The following is a 25373-nucleotide window of genomic DNA, read 5'->3' as shown; positions in this document are numbered from 1 at the left end:
AAAAAGATCTGGCAGGTTATTGAACACATCATTAGCTTCCACCTGGTTTGTAAGAATCTCAAGTGGTTCCTGGATCTAAATATCTGCCAGAGACCTTCTTGAGCAGCGGCTCACAGAGCTGAGATCTAAGTAAATGCTTGAGCTCTAAATGCACAAACCTGAGATTAAGTTCTGTTCTACTTGCGTGCAAGCTGTGTGACCTTTGAACATATTACTCAACCTCTGTGTGCTTCAGAACACATCTGTAAAGTGAAACATACAATTAGCAATTTACTCACTGGGTTGTGAGAATTAATTTAAGTAAAACCATTAACCTAGTGTCTGGCAAATGGTATTCAATAATTCTAATTAAAGGCTGGAAAGTTTCATGATCAAGAGCATTGACTTTTGAATGTCTGAATTTCAATCCTGTGCCACTTAGTAGTTGTGAGACCCTGATAATTATTTTACCTCTCTGTGTCTCAGCTTCTCCATCTGAAAGGGTGGCTGTGAAGATTAATGAATTAATACATGCAAAGTATACAGAACAAGGTCTGAATGGGGTAAACATTCACTATTAGCTGTTACTGTTAATGTTATTATAATTCCTGCAGAACTTTGCCTAATGTTTCAGCCACTATCACAACCACCTTCCCTATTTCTCCCTACATGGACAATTCTGTTGCAGGAAGAGGGACCCTTCAAGGGCCCAAGAGTGAGCTCCTGTCTAACCCTTGGAAATGGATTGCCCGAGGAGGTACACGTACTGACAAAGTGAGAGACTTTATTGGGAAGGGGTGCCCAGGAGGAGAGCAGGAGGGTAAGGGGACCCAGGAGAACTGCTCTGTCATGTAGATTGCAGTCTCAGGTTTTATGGTGATGATGTTAGCTTTCTGGGTTGTCTCTAACCAGTCACCTTGCTTGGTCTGACTCAAGGTCCTTTCTGGTAGTGTGGCTCTCTCAGCCAAGATGGAATCCAGCATGAGGATTTCTGGGAGGTTGTTCATCTCCTCCCTCTTTCGGCATCTCCCAGATTCTCCTGGTTATTTTTTGGAGGTAGCTTTCTATTCCTTATCAAGACCTCCTGTTGTGAGAAAGTCAGGCTGGCCTTGCCAAGGTGAGTGAGTTACCTAACCACTCCAGGCCTTTCCTGTACTAAGTATCGTTGTCTGTGCCTCCCTCCAGCTTCATCCATGTGATGATGCAATCAGAACACAGTGTTGACACCAGGCTCCAAGCACTTAGAAATGAGAACACATTAACAGAGGAAGAAAGCCATTTGTCTAAGTAGAGCTTCCTGCCCTCCTCCTCCATGAAAGTGGAATTGAAGTCATGTCTGACTCTTTGCGACCCCATGGACTGTAGCCTACCAGGCTTCTCCGTCCATGGGATTCTCCAGGCAAGAATACTGGAGTGGGTTACCATTTCCTTCTCCAGGGGATCTTCCTGACCCAGGGATCAAACCTGGGTCTCCTGCATTGGAGGCAGATGGTTTAACCTCTGAGCCACCAGGGAAGCCTAAATTTCTTTTCTTCCAAACTGGAGATATAGATCAAAAGTTAAGCTCAGTCCTCCTCCTGTTTTGTCTGTGACTTGATCGGAGTCCTTGCCAAGAGCTGTCAAAATGACTGCGTTCTCGCCAGGTGGCTGGCTCTGGCTCCCAGGAGGAAGGCATGATTTCCATGAACAGCAGAGGAGACACTGAGAAGGAATCTGTTTTGAATCTGTTGTTTAGACTTTTAAAAGTCAGCCTGTACCCCTTCTCCTGTAGTTGTGTTCCAGCCCTTCTTAGACTCTTTTCATTCTTGAAGATTACTGAGAACTGAAAGTAGCTTGGCCTCACCTGTTCTTACTGTAGAGACTGGGGTCAGCTTGGGAAGTTCAGTTCATCTGCTCAGTCGTGTCTGACTCTTTGCGACCCCGTGGACTACAGCACGCCAGGCCTCTCTGTGTATGACCAACTCCTGGAGCTTGCTCCAACTCATGTCCATCGAGTTGGTGATGCCATACAACCATCTTATCCTCTGTCTTCCCCTTCTCCTCATGCCTTCAATCTTTCCCAGCATCAGGATCTTTTCCAATGAGTCAGTTCTTCGCATCAATGTGGGAAATAAGATGGCAAAAGGGCTTCCCAGATGGGACTGAATTCAGGGTGGGTGGTCTTTGCCTCCAGAGAATGAGGGTCAGGAGAAGGACAAGAACACCTGGAACATCAGGATTGTCACTGTCGTTAGTGATGTGTGTGCCTGCCAAGCCAGCTCATCTCATTATGGGCCAAGAAGGCAGATTTCAGGTGTTTTCAATGGGCTTGCATGGCTCAAAGGCTACAAAATAAGGCCATGAGATAATCAAGTTGGTTGCTGGTTGTCTGCAAGTTTCCTTTAAAATGTCACACATCAATCTCCATGCTAGGTTTTCTGATTCTAAGAATTGACCCAAAGGAGATTAATTGATAAACATGGATTTATGGGTAAGAAGTGGTTGTATAAATGACAGGGCATGCCTCATGATCCGAGAACTGTCAGCACCATCCATTTAGTGAGTGCATCCTATTTGCTCTGTATCATTTGGGTTAATTCTTATAATACCCCTGTGAGATGGGTACCATTATTCCAAATCTAAGGATAGGAGTACACAAATGTTAAGCAACTTGCCTGTAGTCACACAGCTATCAAGTTTCAGAGCCTGTTTTGAATCCATTCTTTGGTCTTTTAAAGCCACCCTCCATCCCTTCTCCTGTGCTTCTGTTTCAGCCCTTTTCAGACTTTTACATTCTTGAAAATTACTGAGAACTTCAAGTAGCTTTGGCTCAAGTGACACCATCTGTTTGTATTTTCCATATTAGGAATCAAAACTGAGAGTTTTTAACAATATCTATTAATTCACCTAAGGTGAAAGTGAAAGTTGCTCAGTTGTGTCCAACTATTTGAGACCCCATGGACTGCAGCACGCCAGGCTTCCCTGTCCAACACCAACTCCCAGAGTTTGCTTAAACTCATGTCTATTGAGTCGGTGATGCCATCCAACCATCTCATCCTCTGTCGTCCCTTTTCCTCCCACCTTCAATCTTTCCCAGCATCAGGGTCTTTTCTAATGTGTCAGTTCTTCACATCAGGTGGCCTGAGTATTGGAGTTTCAGCTTTAGCATCAGTCCTTCCAATGAATATTCAGGACTGATTTTTTTTTAGGATGTACTGGTTGGATCTCCTTGCAATCCAAGGGACTCTCAAGGGTCTTCTCCAACACCACAGTTCAAAAGCATTAATTCTTTGGCACTCAGCTTTCTTTATAGTCCAACTCTCACATCCATACATGACTACTGGAAAGACCATAGCTTTGACTAGACTATATATAGTCCGTTTGACTAGACCATATATAGTCCACTAGACTATACAGTCCATGGAATTCTCCAAGACAGAATACTAGAGTGGGTAACCTTTCCTTTCTCCAGGGGATCATCCCAACCCAGGGATTGAACCCAGGTTTCCTGCATTGCAGGTGGATTCTTTACCAGCTGAGACACCATGGAAGCCCAATTCACCTAAAGTAACAACAATACCCCTATGACAAGTTAAAATAGTTTTATGGGAAAAAAAAGATGTTTTCTAAAGCAAACACATGAGTGAGTGGCATTGATTTTCATTTTTGTGTGTCTTTCCCACCTGGCTGAAGAGGAAATAGCTGGATTCTCCTATTTGCCTTTGGCATTCAATCTGTTGTGATATGTTGCTTTGTCTCTGAGCTGGGGACTTACTGTGATGTCTTCCCATGATTTCCTTAGATGAGACAGGCCTCCCTGGGCAATATTCTAAATAGTAATAATCACTGGAATGTTTCTACAAAAGCCAAATCTGAGGCACAAAACTCTCGCAGTATCTTTGGTCATGTCAAATAAATTTAGACCTTTCCCTACTTCCCCTACTTATTCTCTGAAGCTTGAAGACTTGAGTTTTTATGGCTCTAATAATAGTTATTTCTTGGGTTCATCGTAAGATTTCTGTAATCTTATACAACAATACAGTTGGCTCTCCATGTTTGCAGATTCAACCGACCACAGATCATGTATTATATTTATGATTGTGGTTGGTTGAATCCATGGATATAGAACTCACAGATACAGAGGGCCTGCCCTGGGATTTGAGAATCCATGGACTTGGGTGTCTGCTGTGCGTCTTGGAAACAGTACCCCGAAGACACCGAAGGATGTAATCACTTTTATAAACTTAGCTAAGGTGCTACTTGCTTGGATGTAAGACACCAAAGACTGTCAGTAAATGAGCACATAAGTACATCACAGTACTCTTTGTACATTGTTTGGTTTCCATTTACTCACACAGAGCTCTTTGTGGTGGTCACTTCTCACTTTGGTTTTGGCTTTAGAGTTCTGAACACACCTCCTGTCTATGAGCATTCCTGATTTAGGAGGGCTTTGGCAGCTGATCTCTGACCCCATCGTGTTGCCTGAATGATTGCTGTTGGTGCAGCCCCCACTGTGTTTAGGACCCAGTTGAATGCCTGGCCTTCAGTGGGGGTGACGTCTCAACTGGGCTGCTAAGCTGGCATCTATCAAGTGCAGTCTTGGAAGCCCCCTGCCCACCTCCTTCATATCCTTTGCATATGATGTGTGCTTTACAAAGGTGTTATCCTTGAGAAAGGAGGGAGGGATAGTGGAGAGGTACCCGTCTCACAATGGGTCGAAGGTTAACCAGGAAGGAGAAATAGGTCACTGTTGTTGGATGGGGCTCTCTGTGCAGGTCATGATAACTCTGCCCTCACCCAAAAGCTGTTCTTCACCTTTTCCTGGGCCAAACCACATGCATCACATGGAAGTTCACAATTTCTGAAGCCACTGCTTTTATGTTCCCAGGAGCTACCATGGCTGTTGGTGCAGACCTTGGCAGTGACAGAGCGGACACCAATTAACCAAATGTGCTGGGCTCACATGCTTCTTCAAGTCATCTGCTGGTGATTTCTGGCAGAACCAAAGTGTTTGTGAAAATAAGCACACACAAAGGGCTGAATAACCTGTCTGTCTGACTATTAATTTCTTCCCCTCCATTCTTGGTCCTGGAGCATGGAACAACAGACTGGATCCAAATAGGAAAAGGTGTATGTCAAGGCTGTATATTGCCACCCTGCTTATTGAACTTATAATATGCAGAGCACATAATGAGAAATGCTGGGCTGGAGGAAGCACAAGCTGGAATCAAGATTGCTGGGAGAAATATCAGTAACCTCAGATATACAGTTGGCATAACCCTTATGGCAGAAAGTGAAGAAGAACTAAAGAGTCTCTTGATGAAAGAGAGTGAAAAAGTTGGCTTAAAGCTCAACATTCAGAAAACAAAGATCATGGCATCTGGTCCCATCACTTCATGGCAAATAGATGGAGAAACAGTGGAAACAGTGGCAGACTTTATTTCCTTGGGCTCCAAAATCACTACGGATGGTGACTGCAACCATGAAATAAAAAGATGCTTACTCCTTGGAAGAAAACTTATGACCACCTAGACAGTGTGTTAAAAAGCAGAGACATTACTTGGCCAACAATGGTCCATCTAGTCAAGGCTATGGTTTTTCCAGTGGTCATGTATGGATGTGAGAGTTGGACTGTAAAGAGAGCTGAGTGCCAAAGAATTGATGCCTTTGAACTGTGGTGTTGGGGAAGGCTCTTGAGAGTCCCTTGGACTGCAAGGAGATCCAACCAGTCCATCCTAAAGGAAATCAGTCCTGAATGTTCATTGGAAGGACTGATGTTGAAGCTGAAATTCCAGTACTTTGGCCACTTGATGTGAAGAATTGACTCATTTGAAAAGACACTGATGCTGGGAAAGATTGAAGGTGAGAGAAGGGGACAACAGAGGATGAGATGGTTGGATGGCATCAACGACACAATGGACATGGGTTTGGGTGGACTCCGGGAGTTGGTGATGGACAGGGAAGCCTGGCATGCTGCAGTCCATGAGGTCACAAAGAGTGAGACACGACTGAGCGACTGAACTGAATTGAACTGATTCTTGGTCCTAAAGGGGTTTGCAGCAAAAATGGGCTGTTCTTCCAATTTAAGGGGTGATTATTCAACCTGCTTGTGGTTTTACCTCTTTCTGATCTCCTTTACCTGTGGGCAGAAGACCCAAATAGTCCAGGGAGAGGTCTTCAAGTGCCAGCCTTGGGTGTACTCTGTCTTTGCGAGGTCAGTTCAGTTCAGTCGCTCAGTCATGTCCGACTCTGTGCAACCCCATGAATCGCAGCACGCCAGGCCTCCCTGTCCATCACCATCTCCTGGAGTTCACTCAGACTCACGTCCATCGAGTCCGTGATGCCATCCAGCCATCTCATCCTCGGTCGTCCCCTTCTCCTCCTGCACTCCTGCCCAATCCCTCCCAGCATCAGAGTCTTTTCCAATGAGTCAACTCTTTGCATGAGGTGGCCAAAGTACTGGAGCTTCAGCTTTAGCATCATTCCTTCCAAAGAAATCCCAGGGCTGATCTCCTTCAGAATGGACTGGTTGGATCTCCTTGCAGTCCAAGGGACTCTCAAGAGTCTTCTCCAACACCACAGTTCAAAAGCATCAATTCTTCAGCGCTCAGCCTTCTTCACAGTCCAACTCTCACATCCATACATGACCACTGGGAAAACCATAGCCTTGACTAGATGGACCTTAGTCGGCAAAGTAATGTCTCTGCTTTTGAATATGCTATCTAGGTTGGTCATAACTTTTCTTCCAAGGAGTAATCGTCTTTCAATTTCATGGCTGCAGTCACCATCTGCAGTGATTTTGGAGCCCCCTAAAATAAAGTCTGACACTGTTTCTACTGTTTCCCCATCTACTTCCCATGAAGTGATGGGACTGGATGTCATGATCTTCGTTTTCTGAATGTTGAGCTTTAAGCCAACTTTTTCACTCTCCTCTTTCACTTTCATCAAGAGGCTTTTTAGCTCCTCTTCACTTTCTGCCATAAGGATGGTGTCATTCTAGGAATCAGCGAACTAAAATGGACTGGAATGGGTGAATTTAACTCAGATGACCATTATATATACTACTGCAGGCAGGAATCCCTCAGAAGAAGTGGAGTAGCCATCATGGTCAACAAAAGAGTCCAAAATGCAGTACTTGGATGCAATCTCAAAAATGACAGAATGACCTCTGTTTGTCTCCAAGGCAAACCATTCAATATCACAGTTATCCAGGTCTATGCCCCAACCAGTAATGCTGAAGAAACTGAAGTTGAACGGTTTTATGAAGACCTACAAGACCTTTTAGAACTAACACTCAAAAAAGATGTCCTTTTCATTATAGGGGTTGGAATGCAAAAGTAGGAAGTCAAGAAACACCTGGAGTAACAGGTAAATTTGGCCTTGGAAATTGGAATGAAGCAGGGCAAAGAGTAATAGAGTTTGGCCAAGAGAATGCACTGGTCATAGTAAACACTCTCTTCCAACAACACAAGAGAAGACTCTACACATGGACATCACCAGATGGTCAACACCGAAATCAGACTGATTATATTCTTTGCAGCCAAAGATAGAGAAGCTCTATACAGTCAACAAAAACAAGACCAGGGGCTGACTGTGGCTCAGATCATGAACTCCTTATTACCAAATTCAGACTCAAATTGAAGAAAGTAGGGAAAACCGCTAGACCATTCAGGTATGACTTAAATCAAATCCCTTATGATTATACAGTGGAAGTGAGAAATAGATTTAAGGGCCTAGATCTGATAGACAGAGTGCCTGATGAACTATGGAATGAGGTTCATGACATTGTACAGGAGACAGGGATCAAGACCATCCCCATGGAAAAGAAATGGAAAAAAGCAAAATGGCTGTCTGGGGAGGCCTTACAAATAGCTGTGAAAAGAAGAGAGGCGAAAAGCAAAGGAGAAAAGGAAAGATATAAGCATCTGAATGCAGAGTTCCAAAGAATAGCAAGGAGAGATAAGAAAGCCTTCAGCGATCAATGCAAAGAAATAGAGGAAAAGAACAGATTGGGAAAGACTAGAGATCTCTTCAAGAAAATTAGAGATACCAAGGGGACATTTCATGCAAAGATGGGCTTGATAAAGGACAGAAATGGTATGGACCTAACAGAAGCAGAAGATTTTAAGAAGAGGTGGCAAGAATACACGGAACTGTACAAAAAAGATCTTCACAACCCAGATAACCATGATGATGTGATCACTAATCTAGAGCCAGACAGCTTGGAATGTGAAGTCAAGTGGGCCTTAGAAAGCATCACTACGAACAAAGCTAGTGGAGGTGATGGAATTCCAGTTGAGCTCTTTCAAATCCTGAAAGATGATGCTGTGAAAGTGCTGCACTCAATATGCCAGCAGATTTGGAAAACTCAACAGTGGCCACAGGACTGGAAAAGGTCAGTTTTCATTCCAATCCCAAAGAAAGGCAATGCCAAAGAATGCTCAAACTACCACACAATTGCACTCATCTCACATGCTAGTAAAGTAATGCTCAAAATTCTCCAAGCCAGGCTTCATCAATACGTGAACTGTGAACTCCCTGATGTTCAAGCTGGTTTTAGAAAAGGCAGAGGAACCAGAGATCAAATCGCCAACATCCGCTGGATCATGGAAAAAGCAAGAGAGTTCCAGAAAAACACCTATTTCTGCTTTATTGACTATGCCAAAGCCTTTGACTGTATGGATCACAATAAACTGTGGAAAATTCTGAAAGAAATGGGAATACCAGACCACCTAACCTGCCTCTTGAGAAACCTGTATGCAGGTCAGGAAGCAACAGTTAGAACTGGACATGGAACAACAGACTGGTTCCAAATAGGGAAAGGAGTACATCAAGGCTGTATATTGTCACCCTGCTTATTTAACTTATTTAACTTTGCGAGGTAGCCTGACGTATTTCTTTACTGTGGGAGTTCTATCTCTTAACTCCTTTTATAAGTGCATCGCTGGTGTGTAGTGGGAAGGGGGGCAAGGATTGATGGTGGGGAGCTTCAGGGGCCAGGGGAGGGACCTTAAAGCAAAGAAGTTAATAATAGCATAGGAAACCTGCTATAAGCCAAATGTTTGTGCCCTCCCTCAAATTCATATATTGAAATTCTAACCCGCAGTGAGATAGTGTTAGAAGACAGAGCCTTTGGGAGGTGATCAGGTCATAAGGGCAGAGTCCTCATGAATGAGATCAGTGCCCTTATAAAGAGACTTGGAGAGGTCTCTTGTCTCTTCTACAGTATGATGATACAGCAGGAAGATGATCATCTGTGAACCAGGAAGTTGGTCCTCACCAGACACCACATTTGCCAGTGTCTTGACCTTGAACTTCCCAACCTCCAGAACTTTGAGAAATAAATTTCTGTTATTCCTAAACACCCAGTGTACTGTATTTTGTTGTTGTTGTTGTTAGAGCAGCCCAAAGAGACTAAGACCAGAGATCTTTCTTAGAATTTAGGACATTGTGTGTCAAATAAGTAAGTTCAAGGTCACACACCTGAGATGATATCCAACATTTATTGTGAACTTACTGTGCGCCAGAAATCTATGCCCACAGGTCCTAGATATGCAAAAATAATAATTACAGCAGTGTAACCGCTGCAGGAATAACAACAACATTGTTTGTTGAGAACTGACAATATGCCAGTTGTCAGAGTAACTCACGTGAGTCATCTCACTTTATCTTTACAGTACATCTATGAGGTAGTGACTGTCATCCCATTTTACACATGGATAAACTGAGGACAGAGAGCTTAAGCAGCTGAACATAGCTAGTGAGTGGCAGAGACATGACTTAATCATAAGATTGGCTCCAGAGTGTGTGATCTTGTAGCTTAAAGTCCAGTGGGTAACACAGAGTGGTAAAATGACACTGGTGCAGTGGAGTTAGTGGCAGGAGAGCTCTGGGACATAGAGAAGGCCCCCTAACCCAGTTGTTTGTGGTAATCTGGACATCCTTCCTGGAGGAAGATGATGGGGCCAAGAGTTGTCGAGTTGGAAAGATTGATATATGGGGCCTAATGAGATCAAGCAACTTACTTGTTCCATGTCAATCAGCTTTGGAGAGGCAGTGCTGGGGTGGGACTCACATGTCCTTTGTAACGAATGATCCTGTGGATCCAAGTTTTCAGAAATGTACAGTGGTAATGTACAATATTAGCATTAGGGAAAACTAGTTGAAAGGTATAAGGACACTTTCTGTACTGTCTCTGCAATTTCTCCATAAGTCTAATATTCTAAAATCAAAAGGGTACTTAAAACATAAAAGTCAACCAAGTGTTGATCAGGCTGCGGAGCAAGTAGAACTCTTGTACATTTCTGGTGAGAATGTAAAGCAGTAGAATCACTTTGGGAAAATATTAAACTTGAAAAGTTCAATGTACAGCTACCATGCAGCTCAGCCATTCCACTACTAGGCATTTATTCAAAAGAAAAAAAATACCTATGTGTGTGTGTGTGTGTGTGTGTGACAAAAAGACCTGTACAAGGATATTCATAATAGCTTTATTCACAATGAATCAAAACTGGAAATAATCATCAGCGGAGGAATGGATAAACAAACCATGGTGCATCCATACAGTGAAACAGTCAGCAATCAAAAAGGACTACTGCAGCATGGATGAGCCTCAAGAACACCATGTTGAGCAAAAGAAGCCAGATAAATGTGGAATCATACATACTGCATGATTCCATTTGTTAAAAAAAAAAATTCTAGAACAGGCAAAACCAATCTATAGAGACAAAAAACTGATCAGTGGTTGTCTGGGGGCAGAAAGGGAATAGGAATTGACTGGGAAGGGGTAGGAGAGAACTTTCTGGGGTGATGGAAATGTTTTATATCTTGATTGTCATAATGGTTACACAGGTACATACAGTGTGTCAAAAACTTCCCAAATGGTGCATTTAAAATAATTTCATTGTATGTGAATTATACCTCATGAAAGTGTTAGTTACTCAGTCTTGTCCCACTCTGTGATCCCCTGGACTGTATCCTCTGTCCATGGAATTCTCCAGGCAAGAATACTGAAGTGGGTAGCCATTCCCTTTGCCAGGATCTTCCCGACCTTGGGATGGAACCCGGGTCTCATGCACTGCAGATAGATTCTTTGCCGGCTGAAATGTGTAGTAGTTAATTTTATGTGTCAACTTCACTAGGCCACAATACCCAGATGTTTGATCAAACACTCTTCTAGATGCGTCTCTGCAGGTATTTTTTTAGATGAGATTATCATTTAAATTAGACTTTGAATAAAGCAGATTCCTCTCCATAATGTGAGTGGACCTCATCCAAGCAGTTAAAGGTTTTAACAGAACAACACTGAGGTTCCCCAAGGAAGAGGGAATTCTGCTAGCAGATGGTCTTTGGACTTGAACTGCAAGTCTTCCCTGAATTTCCAGCTAGCCAGCCTGCCCTGTAGATTATGGAGTTGCCAAGCCTCTGTAATTGCCTGAGCCAATTCCTTAAATTAATCTCTCTCTCTCTCATCACTCCCATGCACACACACATACACACACATTCAATTGGCTTTGTTTGTCTGGAGAATCTTGACTAATAGAAGAAAAGTAAGCCTATATGATAACTCTTCCCTGAGAACCTTAGGACGTTGTTGGAGAAAGAGCAATATGACCATAGAGTTTGTAATTAAAATTATTTCTGTGAGCGCAAAATCAGTATGAGATGAAACTTTGCTGAGTGACTGAGACTATTGTGAGATATGGGTTGATTGTGGACCTTGAGTTACTCCAATTTGGTTGCAAGATGATGTCAGAATACACATCCTGACTTCTGACTCAGGTTTGCAAATAAACCAAAAGTGATTAATGGTAGTTTTCTTCCAGCATTAACAAGTTAAGTTTCCCAGAGATGACTTACATGCTGCCATATTAGTAATCTTTGCAGAAATATTAATATATGCCTTTTATCTCTGTGTTGAGGTATCCCTACTCTCTTGGAAGCACCAGGTAGTGTAAACATGTCACAAAGAGATCCTTGAAATTGTCTGTTATTATGTGCGTGGCTGTACTCTGCTTGCAGGATCTTAGTTCCCCAACCAGCGATTGAACCTGGGGCCATCACAGTGAAAGTTAGGAGTCCTAACTGGACCACCAGGGAACTCCCTAAGTTGTCTCTTCTTTTGTTTTGACCTTGATCCTTGGGAACTCCTGTGTTGACTTAGTGTATCTATTCCTGGGAAAAACTTGGTGGGTCCTCTTTTGTGACTCTTCCTAGAGATATTTGCATTCCAGCAATTGGTTTTCCATCCCCTTCTAACTTGTGTAATATTTATAGTTTCCATTTTCTGACCCTCCACCATGCAGGGATATCCTGGCTCTGAGATATTTGTAAGTACCATTGGAAAATGAGATTAGGTAACCTCAGTTCTGTACTGGCATTTATATTTTACATGGTAAGAGTTCCAGTTTCAGAAAGTAGCTTCTCTATTATGTTGGGTGTGGCACCAAATTTATTTAGTAACAGGGAATTCTGCTGGAAATCTTCATGCTTAAAAGTTAAGTTCTGAGGACACAAGGAACTAAAACATTTGAGTATCTATCACAAACTGATAGGGGGCTTCCCAGGTGGTGCTAGTGGTTAAGAACTCTCCTGCTAACGCAGGAGATTTAGGAGACCTGGGTTTGATCCCTGGGTGAGGAAAATCCCTTGGAGGAGGAAATGGCAACTCACTCCAGTATTCTTGCCTGGAGAATCCCATGGACAGAGGAGCCTGGCGGGCTACAGTCCATAGGGTTGCAAAGAGTCAGACACTACTGACGCGACTTAGCATGCACATACTGATAACATGATTTTGCTTACAGCTATTTAACATCGAAGTAAATGTTTCCTTTGAAAAATATCTTGTATCTCACAGGGCAAATCCTACCCCTTCAGGGGCTCATTCCCATCTGTGTGGAATCCTATTGCCTACCTAGATCATAACAACCTCTGGAGGACGATGGATGACATGGGACGAGAGGTAAAACTTCCACAAGCTTCTTTGATGACATTTGTATTCTCCATGATAAGTGTAGTCCTTGAAAGAAGGTGAAACATGTCACCAATGCCTAGCACATTGTGTAGCACAGTGACTCACAGTAAAGATTTGTGAGATGGATGAATAAACTTGTTTCTAACCCTTAAAAGAATGAGATGTCCAACAGGCTCCTATTTGTATACTACCAATGGCGGGGGGCGGAGGGAAGATTCTATATCATTCAGCTTTCCTGTGATAATGTTTCTAATGTAGAATAGCTTCAGAAATAGCAAATTAGATTTCTGGATCTTTGAGTCATCACCATGCCCAAACCTGCATCTCCTAAGTAAACACACACAGAGTAAACACACCTGAAGGTCCAGTTTAAACATGATTTGGTGCAACTGGCTGATCTTTGTTAAGGCGTTGGCTTTCTGAATTGTTCTCTCTAAATGAGTAACTTAGTAGTTATTTGGAAACCACCTGATTACAGCATCACGTTGATTTATGGTAGAGGAAAGGTTAGCATAAATTAACTATGGATTGAGTGAATAGGAATAGGAAATGGATTGTGCAATAAAAACCACTATTGAGGGAATTTGGAATTTTCTTTAAGTTAGAGTTTTTAATACTATTGAAATGGTAATTTAAAATGGAAAATTACATTTGTTTTTTCCCCTCTGAATCATCACCCAAATGTAGATTCCCAGTGACGCCCCGTGGAAGGCACCCCTTGCAGAACAGTGGGACCTGATGACAATGAAGGAGTTGCTGGACAAGATCTGCTGGACAGAGTAAGAGTCGCCATCAGGCACAGGCGTTGATTGTGATCCACTTGCAGATGTATTTAGCAATTCCATTCAGCAGCTCTGAGATAAAGAGCTGTTTTATGTCTAAAACCACAGTTGGTCAAGTGGAGGGCTGAAAAATATTGGGATCATGTCCTAAAGGTGTCTATACATCAAACTTACTTCTTTGAAATAGGTTTGCATCACAAAGGTGATATTGGCCCATAAAGTCCTCAGGACAGTCTAGAATGTGCCATCTCTTTTATTTAGAACAGCTTAAAGGGAGACTTCCCTGGTGGTCCAGTAGTTAGGACTCTGTGCTTCCAGTGCAGGGGGCACTGTTTTAACCCCTGGTGGGGGAAACTAAGATCCTACATGGCATGGCCAAAATAAATAAATAAATAAATAAATAAAAATAAATATGTGTTTTTAAAAAAGGAACCGCTTAAAGATCTCATTTATCAAGCTGTTGAAGTAAAGATAGTTTTGTACTCCTTGCTAAAGGTCAGGTATGGAGATAGTGTATCAGGATATACATTTCAAACACCTATGGAATGGGGTGCAACTCTTTAAGGCTTTGAAGAGGAACTTCTAGAGAAGTTCTCTGGATCATTCACAAGTATCCAGGAAACATGGATGACTACTCCCCATTAAGGAGAAACATGTAGCATTGAAAGAAAGTGTGCATGAGTCAAGTATTAAATTGCAGTTGGCAGAGTTGTGGAAGCTGTATAGACAGACATGATAGAGAGGCCTCACTGATCTTGGACAGCAGGGAAAAGGGAAAGGATTGAATCTCAAGCATATGGTGAATTTGTGGTAAACAAAGTAAGAAAATGGAATTGCAATGAGGGTATTTGCCCATGCTAAACAGCATTAGTTGGGAATATGACTCTGCGGTTGATATCTTCATTCTCTAGGCATTGGGGAGGGAAGTTGGAGCTCTGGCAACTAAAAGTAAAAAAGATTTTAGGGATATCTGAATCTGAGATATGGAAATAATAAAAAGACATAAAATGTACATATGTTTTCATATGCAAATTCAACTTTAAAAAATTTAGCTTAAAAAAGGAGAGAGAAAGGGGAATTCAAAGCATTATTATTATTATTTTGGCCACGTGGCTTGCAGGACCTTAGTTCCCTGAACAGGAATCAAACCCAGGCCCTTGACGGTGGAAGCAGAGTCCTCACCACTGGATCACCAGGAAATTTCCTCAGAGCATTATTTTTAAAAGGAAAATCGAAAGGTCCCCAAATTGAAGATTGGTTAAATTAATTATGCTTTGTCTGAAAATTGGAATACCCTAAAATCTTTAAAATTTTGTTGTAGAAGAATATTTAATGGCTTGAAAAAATTGTATTATTAAACAAATAGGAAAGCAGGCTATAATCAAGTATGTACAATGTGATCTCATTTCTAAAAAGAAAACAGTATATGCACTGCAAGCAATGGACATCCATCAGAACTTTTTTTTAAACATATATTGCAGTGCAAACATTTGTCCGAGTAATTAAAATTCTTCATCAAACACCATATTTCATGGTTGCAGACTATTCTATGAAAAGTGAATATTATAATGTATTTATCTATTATCATTAGACATTTTAGTTACTTCCAGTTTTTAATCATTGCCATTATTATTATATAATAGTTTGTGATGAGCATGTACTACTCTTATGTCTTCAGCCTTTGAAAACAACCAATTTTGAAAGAATAAAACACTTTTATTGTCATGAAATCATGCCTATTATTAATTACATCATTTTAACACATGTGATTTACCACATTTTTTGAGAATGTAGCTTGTGATACAATGGGGTTTTTTGGTAATAAAATTGCAGTATTCAGTTTTAAATTTTATACATGAGATTTTCAAAATATAATGAGTATTTATTACCTGCATTTATTTTATAACTCCCATTATAAAAAGCTTTTAATAAATTCATGAGTTCTTCTGTCTCCAGAGAGCTTTAAAGCTCACTGAAGATAAGACTAATTATATTTCTTTGGTCTCATAGAGATCTGAGTTTTTCTGTCATAGTCCTTGGCCTTGTCCTCCTGTTAGTGAATATTTCAGGTTGTTGGCTGACGAAATACTGCATTCTGAGATGTTAGGACTATATGAACACAAGCTAATTTTTAAATTTTTCCTAAGCAAGATAACTATGAGATCATTTCCTAGTTTCAAAGGAAGTAACCCTTGGGACTTCTCTGGTGATCCAGTGGCTAAGCCTCTGCTCTCCCAATGCAGGGGGCCCAGGTTTGATACCTGGTCAGGGAACTAGATCCCACATGCTGCAACTAAGATCCAATGTAGCCAAATAAATATTTTAAAAATAAATAAAATAAAGGGAAGGGGACAACAGAGAGTGAGATGGTTGAATGGCATCACCGACTCAATGGAGATGAGTTTGGGTAAACTCCAGGAGTTGGTGATGGACAGGGAGGCCTGAAGTCAAGTGTGCTGCAGTCCATGGGATCGCAGAGTCAGACATGACTGAGTGACTGAACTGAACTGGACAAAATCCCCACCATATCCAACCTACTGTGATTCAAACTAAAGTACAGTCATACATTCAAAGATTAGTGTTGATCATTCTGTCTGTTATTATCATTTTATAATATGCTTTAAGAAACACATTGAATTTATGATATAGTCACAACTATGTAAATATACTTTTTAAAATCTATAACTAGAAAAAAATGCACCAAAATGAGTCTAGGGATTATCTTTGGGGGAGGCAGAAATGTGGAAGATACTCATTCTCTCATCTTTTTATTTTTATGAATTTTCCAAATTTTATAAAATACATTTATTTTTTTCCATGTAGAAAATATAGTAACGTTTACCTTTTAAAAAGTCAACAGGGCAAGGAACACAAAAATATTATTGCACTAGCTTCCTTGACCTTCCATCCCTCAGATATTTTTCTTCTAATTCTTTTTCCACTAAAGCTCCCAGAGTAAATCAAATAAAGCATTAGATATGGCCTGACTCTCCAGAGAGAATGACTTATAGATATCCCTTGATTTCAAACCAGTTATTTCTTTCTCACCAAAGTGGCAACAGTAACAATCACCGCACTATTTTTATGTTTGATGTTCATTATCTAGCTGACTCCCTTTACCTTATATTGTCCGGATTCACCTATAAATTAAAGAACAAAGGAAACAAGACATCAGGAAACAGTAAAGGATATTTTTACTTTGAAGTAATATTTTAAACCATTCTTTGGATATTTGCTTTAGATAGATGACAAAAATTGCCTCTGCAAAGGAAGCATGAGTCAGCAATTTCCATCCCTTCCATTATCATGAGGAATTTTGCAAAACTAACTTTAAGTCACTTCAACATATATATTACACTATTTTCAGGCTTAATAATGGGGACTATCACAAAAGTGCTACCAGGTGGTTATGGTTGCAAACATTGTCACAAGTAACTGGTGTGTGTTATATGATTCTACAAACTTCCAGAGCTAAAGTACACTAGGGTAGAGAGGTGTCCCTTGGTCAGGGGATTAGTCCCTTTGAGGTCAGCTGATTAATTATAAAGCATTTTGAGGTATTAAAAGCATGAGGTTTTAATCATGTATGATGTGGTTTACAGTGGTACCATTTAGTGAGCTCCCTGAGACTCAGTTTTGGGGCTTGTGAACTGGGGAAAAATAATAACTGTCATTTTTATAACAAATCAGTAAGACAGTGGGTTTAAAAAACTATGGAGTATAAAAGAGTTCAATAAGTGGAATACAGTATTATTTATCCCATGCATTGTCAGCATCACTGCTGCTGTCGCTTCAGTCATGTCCAACTCTGTGTGATCCCATAGACGGCAGCCCACCAGGCTCCCCCGTCCCTGGGATTCTCCAGGTAAGAACACTGGAGTGGATTGCCATTTCCTTCTCCAATGCATGAAAGTGAAAAGTGAAAGTGAAGTCAATCGTGTCTGACTCTTAGTGACCCCTTGGACTGCAGCCTACCAGGCTCCTCCGCCCATGGGATTTTCCAGGCAAGAGTAGTGGAGTGGGGTGCCATTGCCTTCTCCGATTGTCAGCATTACCAGGTAGCAAATTTTGCCTCAGATGTAAAACAACATGCAAACTTTATGTCAAAGTCAAAAGCGAGGTTGGTCCTAATTAAAGATATCGCAGAGTACACATTACTCCTGGTGAATTTTAGGATCTGTTAGACGTAACTGAGTTGTTGGAATTGCATGAGATCTTTCACCTTCTGGTGTGGCTACAGGTAGGACATAACTTCTCATCATTTACCTGCCAACTTCAAACAAAAGTTCATCTCTTTTTTGCCTCCTCCATTCTTTGGGCTGGTCTTCCATTAGGTGGTAAAATAACTGAATAGCTAACTGTGACTAATTCTGCACTTGGTACATCACCTAGCATATCCTTTGAGCATTATCAGTTCAGTTCAGTCATTCAGTAGTGTCTGACTCTTGGACTGCAGCACGCCAGTCTTACCTGTCCATCACCAACTCCCAGAGCTTGCTCAACCTCATGTGCATTGAGTCGGTGATGCCATCCAACCATCTCATCCTCTGTTGTCCCCTTCTCCTCCTGCCTTCAGTCTTTCCCAGCAGTAGGGTCTTTTCCAGTGAGTCAGTTCTTTGCAGCAAGTGGCCAAAGTATTGGAGTTTCAGCTTCAACTTCAGTCCTTCCAATGAATATTCAAGACTGATTTCCTTTAGGGTTGACTGGTTTGACCTCCTTGCTTATAGATCATTTAAAAATAGTGTTTAGGGAGTTCCCCCTAGTGGCCTAGTAGTTAAGGATTCCAGGCTGCGGTATAGCTTCAACCCCTGGTTGGGAAACTGAGATCCCACAAGTTGTTTTGTTGTTCAGTTGCTCAGTTGTGTCCAACCCTTTGCGACCCCGTGGACTGTAGCCCACCAGGCTCTGTCCATGGATTTTCCAGGCAAGAATACTGGAGTGGGTTGCCATTTCCTTCCCCATGGGATCCTCCCGACCCAGGGATCAAACCTGGGTCTCCTGCGTCTGCTGCACTGGGAGGTAGATTCTTTACTCCTGAGACATGAGTGAAGCTCTGTAAGTTGTGTGGCATGGCCAAATAAATAAATAAAATGAAAGTAATGTTGAATTGATATTTCTCATCAATGTGTGTTCATTCAGTCATATAACAAGTAATCTATTAAGTGCTTACTATGTGCCAGACTATTTTATTAAAGAGGACACTATGGTGAGCACAAAAGTTAAGATTCCCTTCTCACTGATGATATTCTAGTGTGGGAGACAGAAATAAAAAAAATAATAAACCAATAATTAAGATAAGACCCTGAAAAGAGTTTAAATGATATTGTGGTCAAATGATAGAGAATGCCAGTGTACTGGGAATATAGAAGCTGGTGCTCACTTTCCTGAACATGTAAGAGTTCATTTGGGGCTTTGCTGGTGGTCCATGGGCCTGGTTGCTCTGTGGCATGTGGGATCCTCCTCGACCAGGTATCAAACCCGTATCCCACATGCCATAGGGCAGCTAGGCCCATGTGCCACAGCTGCTGAGCCCACACAGCCCTAGAGCCCGTGCTCCACAACAAGAGAAGCCCCACAGTGAGAAACCTGCACACCGCAACTAGAAAGTAGTCTCCACTCGCTGCCACTAGAGAGAAACCCGCACGACGATGGAGATTTAGCACAGCCAAAAGTAACTACAGAATTAACTAACTGAACAAAAATTTTAAAATGTAGTTTAAAAAAAGAGTTCATCTTTCTGAGGAGATATTAGAATAAATAGAGAAGGTACGGGATGAAATAGGAAACATAGGAATGGATTAGACCACTTAGGACTTTGAAGGCTATGGTAAAAGATCTGAATCTTATTCTGGTTTTGAAAGGATGCCACTGGAAAGTTTTAAGAAGGGGGGGGGGTGACGTGACTTGATTTACACTTGAAAAAGAGCATCACAGAGGCAAAGGCAATAAAAAGATTTTGGCTTCAAGCATGGTAAATAGATATTAGGTGTGGACAAGTGGAACCTTGTCCAGGAACCAGTGTGGAGGAAATAATTGCAATAACCTTGGCAAGAGAGGTTGCCAAATTGGTAGTGATGAAGATGGAGTGATGTGGTGAGAAACAATAGGACTTCCCAATGGATTGGGTGGGAGGGAGAGTGATGGAAAGAGAAATTAAAGTTGATTTCTCTAGTGTTGGCCTTAGCAAGTGGATGAATGGTGATGCCTTTTACTGAGATGGGGATGACTGGAAGAGTAGCAAGTGTGTGGAAAGTCATGCCCGACTCTTTGTGACCCCATGGACTGTAGCCCACTAGGTTCCTCTGTCCATCGGATTCTCCAGGCAAGAATACTGGAGTGGATAGCTATTTCCTTCTCCAGGGGATCTTTGTGACCGAGGGATTGAACCTGGGTCTCCTGCATTGCAGGCAGATTCTTTACTACCTGAGCCACCAGAGAAGCCTGATTCTGAGTTAGGTCTTTTGATGAAGGGGAAAGTATATCTCTTATTCCCCAAATCTCTGATGTCATGTTTTATAATATTAAATTCTAGTGATTACGAATTTCTGCAACTTGCCAAATTGCATTCCACTTAGCCAAGTAAGTTTGCTGTTTGAATAATTGCCAGACGATGAAGAAGATGCTCCCCTGCATTTGTCAATGTTGCTCTTATTTCTTCCTGAGCAGATCTTCGAAGCAGCTTGCTATTCTCTTTGTGAACCTTTGCGTCTCTGCAGAGATCCATGAGGTCTCCGCTCTCTGGTTCCTATGGTATGTGAAGCAGTGTGGGGGCACGACCAGGATCTTCTCAACATCCAGTGGAGGGCAGGTACCCATTCATACCCGGACCATTCCAATAAAAAACCACCACCACCTAATTGAAAAATCGCCATCATCCATCCTTCAGTCATGAACAGACGGAGCTGGAGGCATGCTTGTGGCTTTTGGAGTTTAAGCGTAGCAGCTCAAAGTGACTTTTGAAAGGGGGAGTCTGTTGTTAGGTACCAAATGTCACAACCCAGTGGCCAATAGCATTTAAAAATTAGGCTTTTTAATATACTTTTGCAATCTTCCATTTGGATATACATCCAATGATTAATATGTTTGCAAGAGACCAGCCGATGAACTGGGTACTTCTTAGAAAGCTCAACAGAGAAAATCAGAAATATATTTTCAATTAAAAACACATACACCACATGGAATTCATTCATTGCTTATTTCCTGAACCCCAGCCTTGTATAAGGGGCTGTGCTGGGCACTGTAGGAAATGGATTAGAGTTCTTAGATGATCTGCTTGACAGCGATTTTCCTTTTCTCTCCTTACTCTTCCTCCCCCTTCCTTCCTCTCATCTCCCTTTTCCTTCTTCCACTCCATTCTCTTTCTCCTTCACCTTCTTCTGGGAACTATTTGAAATAGTCTTTTTAAAATTTAGCTGAACCGAACACGTAGGAGGAAGTGCTCAGCTCAAATGTATGTACAATCATGCAGAACACTTTGAAGCGTTTTCCTGGGCTTGGGACAAGGGGGTGCAGGGAGGTGGAATGACCTCAGTGACCACAGAGACAGCAGGTACCTGACCCAGGGTGAGACAGACAGACTGTAACAGGGAGTAAGCTGGCCTGGGGATGGGTCGGCCAGCCGGGTTCTGAGACTGAGTGACAAGGAAAGGGGAAACAGGCCTATGTGGGCTCAGGCAAGTGATTGACCCAGCAACCCAATCAAAGGATGCAGGTATGGCACAGAGCCGGGGCAGTGGCCAGGCAGGTGGGACTTGGGAGTCAGGCTGAGGATGTCCACCTGAATTTGGAGCCTAGGAGCCCATCAGAACATAGCATGAAATGTGACTGTTAGAAAACCGGTGATTTTGTTGAAAGCGGCTTCCCAGGTGGCACTAGTGGTAAAGAATCTGCCTGCAATGCAGGAGACCCAAGTTGGATCCCTGGGTTGGGAGGATCCCCTGGAGGAGGGAATGGCAACCCACTCCAGTATTCTTGCCTAGAGAATCCCATGGACAGAGGAGCCTGGCGGGCTACAGGCCATGGGGTCTCAAGGAGTAGGACACGACTTAAGCTACTGAGGACAGATGCATCCATCATTAGTTAGAAAACAAAGGTGAAAAAAAAACAGCCACGAGAGCAACATGAAGCTAAATACCTCACACAGTAAAGATGTGTGAGGAAAACTAGCAATTTAGCAATTTGTATCTATTTTTATATTTCCTACTCACTCCTTGGGTCTTTTTTTTTTCTTTCCAGGAGAGGAAATTTGTGGGTGGATCTGGTCAAGTGAGTGAGCGGATAATGGAACTCCTGGGGGATCGAGTGAAGCTGGAGAGGCCTGTGATCCACATTGACCAGACAGGAGAAAATGTCCTTGTGGAGACCCTAAACCATGAATTGTACGAGGTAACCAAGAGCCTTAAACCAGGTGGAGGAGACCAGAGTACCATAGGTAACCAGAGCATAAATAAAGCCAAGAATGTTCCAGATTTCACAGACAATGTCTTTGCCCAAAGTGAAAAAGCTACCTCTATCTGAAAGAAAGGAAAATGGAACCATAATATTTGGGGCTAAGTTGGAAGATTTATAAAATATATATTATCAATCCTCTGTATTGGGCTCCTGCAGAATTAGAAAACCAAAGAAAGCATTGATTTGATACATATTAAGTGCTTCTTATGTGCCTGGCATTCTTCTAGGAGTTGGAAACATAGCAGTGAACAAAACAGATAAAATTGCCTGCTTTCACGTGATTTATGTTCTAGTGAAGGAGAAAAGCTATAATCAAATATATAGTTAAAACATAGACAATGCCAGATAGTGATGAGGACTGTGGAAAAAACCAAGCAGGGAAAGGACAGGGGGATGATGCCAAAGGTGGGGTGGGCCATTGGTCATGCAATTTGAAATAAGGTCATCAAGGAAGGTCTCACTCAGAAGGTGATGTTTGAGAGCAGAACCCAAAGAGATGATCGATTGAGCCAGGTGGCTCTCTGGAGAATAATTTTTCAGATAGACTCAACATCAGTGCAAAGGCTCTGAGGTAGGAGCAAGCCTGGCATAATGAAGTAATAGCAAGGTAGTAAAAATGGTGATATTAAGAGGATTGTGGGGAAGAGTAACAGAAGATGAGATCAGAGATGTGACAGGGGTTCCTCTCATGTATGGCCTTGAAAGTGACTGTGAGGAACTTGGCTTTGACTCCCAAGTGTGATGGGAAGTCATTGGAGGTTTTGAACTAAGGAACAATCAGAGCTCATTTTGATTTTAACAGGGCCCTTCTAGTTTCTCTGTTAAGAGATTAAGTGGGGGACAAAGGTAAAATGAGGGAGAAACATTAAAAAAAAAAAAAGAGCAAAACCAACCCACTAACAATGTTTAATCACACCATTTTTTTTTTTCCAGGCTAAGTACGTGATTAGCGCTGTTCCTCCTGTTCTGGGCATGAAGATTCACTTCAATCCCCCTCTGCCAATGATGAGAAATCAACTGATCACTCGTGTGCCTTTGGGTTCAGTCATCAAGAGTATAGTTTATTATAAAGAGCCCTTCTGGAGAAATATGGGTGAGTACTTTTCTTTGGTAGAAGGTCCAAGAAACTTGGTGCAAAGTTACACATTTGTGTATAACTGTTTTTGTTAGCATGCAAGCATGAAACATTCATCCAGGTTCTAAGGTCAGTTCCATCAAGTAAAGTACATTGGCACAAACTCATGGAATTAACTTTCCTTAGAATATGATTAACTCTTTTTATGATTCAATATGGGCTTCCCAGGTGGTGCTAGTGGTAAAGAACACACCTGCCAATGTAAGAGACCCTGGTTTGATCCCTGGGTTGGGAAGATTCCCTGGAGGAGGAAATGGCAACCCACTCCAGTATTCTTGCCTGGAGAATCCCCATGGACAGAGGAGTCTGATGGGCCACAGTCCATGGGGTTTCAAAGAGTCGTACACGACTGAGGCAACTTAGCACAGGACATCATAACTCAATATAATGTTTACTTAATCCTTTCACAAAATTTTGTGAAAATAGATTATTAACACTTTCTGATACAATTTTTTTAAAGTATGAGTTTATAGAGCCATTCACAAAGATGGGGATTCTGAAAATTTCCAGGCAATTTCTCCCTTGTGTCAGGATTCTACTGGGTAAAATAGATATTCAATAAGTGTGTTGCTCTGCTGGATAGAACATTACAGAGATGCCCACTAAAATACTAGATTCTGCAATGATGGAAATGTTCCAGAGTGATTCTTTCCAGTACAGCATCCACTGGTCACTTGTGTTGAGAATTGAATACTTGAAATGTAGCTAATGAGACTGAGGACCTGAATTTTTCAATTTTGTTTCATTTTAATTGCTTTAAGGTCAAACGTAAGAAGCCACGCATGGCTACTTCATTTTAATTGCTTTAAGTTTAAAAATATTATGCAGCCATTAAAAAAGAGAGAAATAATACCATTTGTAGCAGCATGGATGGACCTAGAGATTATCACACTGAGTGAAGTAAGCCAGACAAAGACAAATGCCATATGATATGACTTATATGTGGAATCTAAAAAGAAAAAAATACAAATGAGTTTATTTACAAAACAGAAACAGACTCACAGACTTAGAGAACGAATTTATGGTTACCCTGTGGGGAAAGATTGTGGGGAGGGATGGTTAGGGAGTTTGGGGTTGACATGTACATACTGCTCTGTTTAAAATGGATAACCAACAAGGTCATAAATGTATAGCACAGGGAACTCGGCTCAATATTCTGTAATAACCTAAATGGGAAAAGAATCTGAAAAAGAATAGATATGTGTATATATATATATATATATATATATATATATATATATATATAAATGCATTAACTGAGTCACTTTGCTATACCCTTGAAAATATCACAACATTGTTTTTTTTTCATTAATTAATTAATTTTTTTACTTTACAATATTGTATTTGTTTTGCCATACATTGACATGAATCCGCCATGGGTGTACATGTGTTCCCCATCCTGAGTCCCCCTCCCACCTCCCTCCCCATCCCATCCCCCAGGGTCATCCCAGTGCACCAGCCCCGAGCACCCTGTATCATGCATCGAACCTGGACTGGCGATTCATTTCACATGTGATAATTTACATGTTTCAATGCCATTCTCCCATATCATCCCACCCTCGCCTTCTCCCACAGAGTCCAAAAGATTCTTCTATACATCTGTGTCTCTTTTGTTGTCTTGCATACAGGGTTATCGTTACCATCTTTCTAAATTCCATATATATGCATTAGTATACTGTATTGATGTTTTTCTTTCTGGCTTACTTCACTCTGAATAATAGGCTCCAGTTTCATCCACCTCATTAGAACTGATTCAAATGTATTCTTTTGAGTGGCTGAGTAATATTCCATTGTGTATATGTACCACAGCTTTCTTATCCATTCATCTGCTGATGGACATCTAGGTTGCTTCCATGTCCTGGCTATATAAACAGTGCTGCGATGAACACTGGGGTACACGTGTTTCTTTCAATTCTGGTTTCCTCGGTGTGTGAAAATATCACAACATTGTTAATCAACTTTACTCCAATATGAAATTTAAAAGCTTAAAAAAAGAAAAAAAAATTCAAATGCACAAAAGCCACACATGCCTACTATATTGAACAGCGCACTGCTAGAGTCTTATTGCATTTAC

The 25373-nt window shown here is 41.5% G+C and overlaps 1 protein-coding gene across 2 annotated transcripts in view; it reads left to right on the top strand.

Moving 5' to 3' along the window:
• Positions 1-25373, top strand: part of MAOB (monoamine oxidase B) — a 121022-nt gene that overhangs the window by 77853 nt on the left and 17796 nt on the right. For both annotated transcript variants that reach the window (XR_011446122.1, XM_070289924.1), the window contains exons 4-8: positions 12815-12919; positions 13619-13710; positions 20380-20521; positions 21949-22098; positions 23098-23257. Coding sequence is in view for 1 of the 2 variants with exons in the window: in XM_070289924.1 (XP_070146025.1) it covers positions 12815-12919; positions 13619-13710; positions 20380-20521; positions 21949-22098; positions 23098-23257 (649 nt within the window). In the remaining variant the exon portion in view is untranslated. The remainder of the gene's footprint in view (positions 1-12814; positions 12920-13618; positions 13711-20379; positions 20522-21948; positions 22099-23097; positions 23258-25373) is intronic.

Source organism: Ovis canadensis, chromosome X, assembly GCF_042477335.2.
Source record: "Ovis canadensis isolate MfBH-ARS-UI-01 breed Bighorn chromosome X, ARS-UI_OviCan_v2, whole genome shotgun sequence".
NCBI lineage: Eukaryota > Metazoa > Chordata > Mammalia > Artiodactyla > Bovidae > Ovis > Ovis canadensis.
This window is presented reverse-complemented; position numbering and strand designations above follow the sequence as displayed.